At 35.1% G+C, this 5,254-nt stretch overlaps 1 protein-coding gene across 5 annotated transcripts in view; it reads right to left on the bottom strand.

Annotated features, from left to right (window-relative positions):
- Window positions 1-403: 403 nt before the first annotated feature.
- The window catches only part of ZNF140 (zinc finger protein 140), a 21,547-nt gene continuing 16,696 nt past the window's right edge, over window positions 404-5,254 (bottom strand). For all 5 annotated transcript variants that reach the window (XM_017513655.2, XM_017513657.2, XM_017513656.2 and 2 more), the window contains one exon: window positions 404-2,313. In XM_017513655.2, coding sequence (XP_017369144.1) covers window positions 1,172-2,313 — 1,142 coding nt within the window. In that variant the 3' untranslated portion in view covers window positions 404-1,171. The remainder of the gene's footprint in view (window positions 2,314-5,254) is intronic.

Genomic DNA, 5,254 nt, shown 5'->3' with positions numbered 1-5,254 from the left:
ACAAAATAAAATTGCTTGCTTACCTTCCTGATCAAAGCAAACTCACCCTGTTGACGTGAGCTTTGCCAGCTGGGCAGCAGATAATGCCAGAACAGTTTTAAATACCTGCTTACAAAAGAATGATTTTCACTGTACATGGAACAAAACAGGAAGAGTACCTTGGTAATTTTCTGTCATGTATCTTATTCACACTTATTTCACACTGAGTAACATGTCTATAGATAGATTCAAGGATAACTGTCAGTTAGCATTACCTTAAATCCAAACTGAAAGTTAAAACCATAAAACACCTAAAACACTTCTATAGGTATGTTTGTGTGTTTCAACAAAAGCACACTACTGTTTTTTATGTCAATACAGTTACATTTTAAGAATCACAAGTTGTGGGAAAAAAATCAGGAAGTACAAGATTTATAAACCAGAAGATTTATTTATAACTTTTTTGAATTCACTTAAAAAAACAAAAATCCCCCTTCCCTCAAAATAAAACCATTTCCAACAGATTGCATCCAGTATGACTTTTCAGATATCCAAGATGATTTTGCTACACATTACAATGGTAGTTTTCCCACAGTGTAATTCTGATATAGGTTTGAAATATTACAGAAAGTCACTCTACATTCATTTATATAGTTGCTGTTTCTCCTACAAGAGTATTAACGTTTAAGTATTGCATTATAATTGAAGGCATTCCCAAATCACTGCTCGTATCACTTTGCTTAAACATCAATTTTCTCATCTCCAAAGTACATCTTTGTAAAGCTCATCCCTTACCCATGCAGTCTGTCCAGGCTGACAGATGCAGAATGAGGGCTGATCTCTAGCTTTCTCAAATTTACTGGATATGTACTCTTTACTGGTAGGAATTTACATATGTAGAGTAAGGGAATCCTACCAAATGAAGTCTTCTCAATGTTACCAGATGGAAGAATCTTCTTCACAATATTGATTTCACCTTGTTATTGCAAAAAAAAAAAAAAAAAAAAAGTGTTTACTAATGGCTTTTCCACATATACCTGGGCTTTTTGCTCAGGATGTTAAATAAGTGTGGGCCTTCACATTCATCACTTTCACATAAGGCTTCTTTCCAAGAGTTCTCTGAAGCAAAAGTAAGGCATTATCTTCTTAAAAAAAATTCCATACATTCATAGTTTTTCTTTACACTGTAAATTCACTGGTGTTGAGTAAGGAATGCGTGGTAATTAAATGAATTTTCATATTCATAGGGGTTGTCAAGAGTGTGTGTTCTCTGATGTTTAGCAAGGTTTGAGCTCCAGCTGAAGGATTTGTTGCATACCTTACATACATACGGTTTTTCCCCAGTGTGAGTTCTCTGATGTAGAATGAGGGAAAAGCTTCGACTGAAGGCTTTATCACATTCAGCACATGCATAGGGTTTCTCTCCAGTATGAATTTTCATATGTTGAATAAGGGATGCATGCCAAGTGAAAACTTTACCACATTCATCACATTCATAGAGCTTTTCTCCAGCATGAATTCTCTGATGTTTAATAAGGAATGAGTGACAACGGAAAGCTTTCCTACATTCATTACATTCATATGGGGTTTTGGTTGTATGGATGCTTTGATGCCGCGTAAGGTGTGAGAAACGGCGAAATGCCTTCCCACACTCAATGCATTCATAAGGTTTCTCTCCAGTATGTGTAATCTGATGGCGAATGAGTTCTGAACCACTGCTAAATGCTTTCCCACATTTCCTACATATATATTGTTTCTTTCCTATGTGAATTCTCTGATGTCGAGTGAGGTTGGAGGCACGGCTAAATGCCTTTCCACACTCAGTACATTCATAAGGTTTCTCCCCAGTGTGTGTTCTCTGGTGTTCAATAAGAAATGAAAGGTAACTGAATGTTTTATTACAGTCCTTACATTCATGGGGTTTCTTTCCAGTATGTATCATTTGATGTTTCACAAGGTTTGAAATCTGGCTAAAGGTTTTGCCACATTCATTACACGCATATGGTTTTTCTCCAGTATGAGTCCTCTGATGTAACACCAGGGAAAAGCGTCGACTGAAAGTTTTTCCACATTCATGGCATCCATAGGGCCTCTCCACGGTACTGATATTCATATGTTGGGCCAGGGCTTCTTGATGAGAGACTGTTACTTTCCTTATACATCCTTGATTTTCTTGCAGCATCTCAATATGATCCTTGCACTTCCAGCCTCCTTTAAAACTGGAATATACAGGGCCTTGGCTTAGAATTCTTTCCATGATCAAATACTGGGATGAGTCATCATAAATGACATTTTTTGATGAAAAGTCTTTGATCTCACCATTTGACTCTGAAACTGAAAGATACCCCAAAAAAGTAAATGTTTCTTTTTCCTGTACTGAATAAAATAAGACCATTCTCCCTTCTTTAGCAACAGAATTAATTTTTAAAAAATCTTATCAATAGTATGCATGGCTTTCACAGCTATCTATGACTGTGAAGTCTGTATGCCCAGAACTTCAGAAAAGGTCAAACAGAGATAGAGATATAGGTAAATAAGGAGAAAGATTAAATATAAGTAATTGAAAAGTGGTGAAAATAGAGCTAACAGGAAGAAAGTATTTGTGAAGGATAGCTTGCTAGTCTTCCTCACCACCATTTAAACAGTACTTACTGCCAGAATTCTCTAAAAATGGCAATTTCATAATGCTGCTAATAAACAAACTGCAAATGTTTGTCAGGTTGCACAAAGACATTAGATTCTGTTCACTTAGTGCCTTTGGAACATCTTACAATAACTTACTCTAGTGAAAAAAATAAGTGGTTTCTTAGAAACCTATCACTTATCCTCACTCCAAATCTACCTTCTGAACTATTATGAAGCTCATATTTGGTACAATTATGTCTTTTCTGGGACCTGTTTGAGACTGGAGGGTGGGAGGAGGTTGAGGATTAAAAACCTGACTATTGGGCATGATGCTGATTACCGGGTGACAAAATTATCTGTACATCAAACCCCCATGACACACAGTTTACTCATATAACATGAGTAACCTTTAACCTAAAATGAAAATTGGAAAAAGTGTCTTAATATCAAATGTGTTTGACAAATATAAGCCCTAATTTTCTCCATGCTGAATTTTAAGATGGATTTCATGATTTTTAAATTGGAACCGAATTTCAAAATAATATGAAGTGTTTCTTTAAAAATACATTCATATTCTTAGGAGATTCTTATTCTTAGGAAATCTATAATTATGTGTAAGAGGTAAAAGACCATAATATATATAACTTATTCTCAAACGTTTCAGAAGAAAAATCGTATGCCAAATAAGGCAAATGGGTGTAAGCAAAGGTGAATGTGGGCATTCTTTGTACTGTTCTTACAACTTTTATTTTAAAATTACTTCCCTATAACATCTAAAAATGCATTTCATTTGAGTCTAACATACTTTGACACTTTAGGAAAAATGCTGTCTGTTATCACTCTCACTGTAAGCTTTTAGGGAAAAGTAAATAGACTATATTTCTTTAATGAAATATTTAATGCATATCTCAATAATGGATCAAGATCTGTACCTATTATCTTGGGTACACAAAATACATGAAAGATTAAGATGGGGAGACAGTGAAATAGCTATTAAAATAATTATGTCAATACTGATAAACCTCAAATTCCTTTCTTGCGTCTTTAAATCAACTCCGTATCTACTGAGTACCTTAACAAGAGCCCTGTAGATGTAAACTAAGTAATTATTTTCAGGAACTGAGAATATATTAGGGAAAGAGAACACAGAAAAAAATATTGATATAAGATACAAGAGCAAGTTCATTATACTTAGGGTAAAAATTGTATAAAAGACCAGAGATAAGATATGAAAATTCACTCCAATAGATAAAGGTTTCATCTAGAAATGCTTCAAGGAAACTAGTTGGGAACTGAAATATACCAAGTGAACATGGATATTAAAAAATATGAGAAAAAGCTGTTGGGGGCAGGTGTTGTGGCTTATGCATGTAATCCCAACACTTTGAGAGGCTGAGGGTGGAGGATCACTTGAGTCCTGGAATTTGAGACCAGCCTGAACTCAGGAATTCAAGGCTGCAGTGAGCTATGACTGCACCACTTCCCACCACTCTAGGCAAAAGAATGTGACCTTGTCCTAAGAAGGGTATTGGAAAAGTATGTTATTGTTAGAAGAATAAGCTGTGTTGTTCTCCTGCATGGTAGTGGGATTATAGTTAATAATAACATATCTTAAAAATAGAATAGAGAAGTTTTTAATGCTCTTGTCACATAGAAATATGTTTGAGATCATGGATTTGCTAATTAACTTTATATGATCATTACACAATGTATATATGCATTGAAACATCACATTGTACTTTATGTACAATGATTGTGTCAATTAAAAAGAAAAAAGTTGGGGTTAATTGCACAGATTTAGTGTATTATTTGCCATATGATTTCTCACAATGAGAGTAAAAAAACACAATCAAGAAAATCATGTTGAAGATGTTAAAGAATGCTAATTATATATCTCCTCACCCACTTCCCTTCCTCAGTTACCTCACCTCTTCGCATCACCTACTGTACCTCCATACTCTTTTCTTAGTAGCTGCCAATGGAGGAAACTCAGTACTCATTAAAAGCCTATAAAGATACAAGGTTTTATTCTTGATATAATAAAGGATTCCTTTCATAAACCAGCAACTAATATTCTCAAAGGAAATTTTTTAGACGTATTCACTCTTTTCATGGGAATACAGCCCAATATCTTCTATCACCAGTGTTATTTAAGATCAATACAGGAAGGAAACCGGAAAATTGTAACAGGGAGACTTCCAGTTTCCAGTCTGACTTACAAGGATCTTAGAAGTCACTACTCTGTCCTAACAAGTGAAAAGCTGAACAAACTAAACTCTTCTAAGATCTCTCAGAGAAGTTCAGTAACAGGGCAAACAACTGCCTCTAAAATTAGACAGGAAGCTATGGAGAGTGACAATTCACCAGAAGAGAAACCCACAAGCAGAAATGTCTGCAGAAACCAGTGCTGGGATAGGAAAACTTGCACTGTAATTGATGAATAGCTGGAAGCTCAGTGTGGACAAGTCTGGTTCAAAACTCTCATCATGGGTGTCCCAAAGGTTTTGTGAGTTTTACCTCCAGGAGCTCTATCAGGTTTTCAGAGTGAACATTGGAAAAAAATTCCCTTGTGTTTTTGGAAGGTCTAAGATAAAAACATTTTTTAAAATAGACCAGAGTATTCCATTCTTTTTTTTTTTTTTTTTTTTTT

Source organism: Cebus imitator, unplaced genomic scaffold, assembly GCF_001604975.1.
Source record: "Cebus imitator isolate Cc_AM_T3 unplaced genomic scaffold, Cebus_imitator-1.0 Scaffold497, whole genome shotgun sequence".
NCBI lineage: Eukaryota > Metazoa > Chordata > Mammalia > Primates > Cebidae > Cebus > Cebus imitator.
This window is presented reverse-complemented; position numbering and strand designations above follow the sequence as displayed.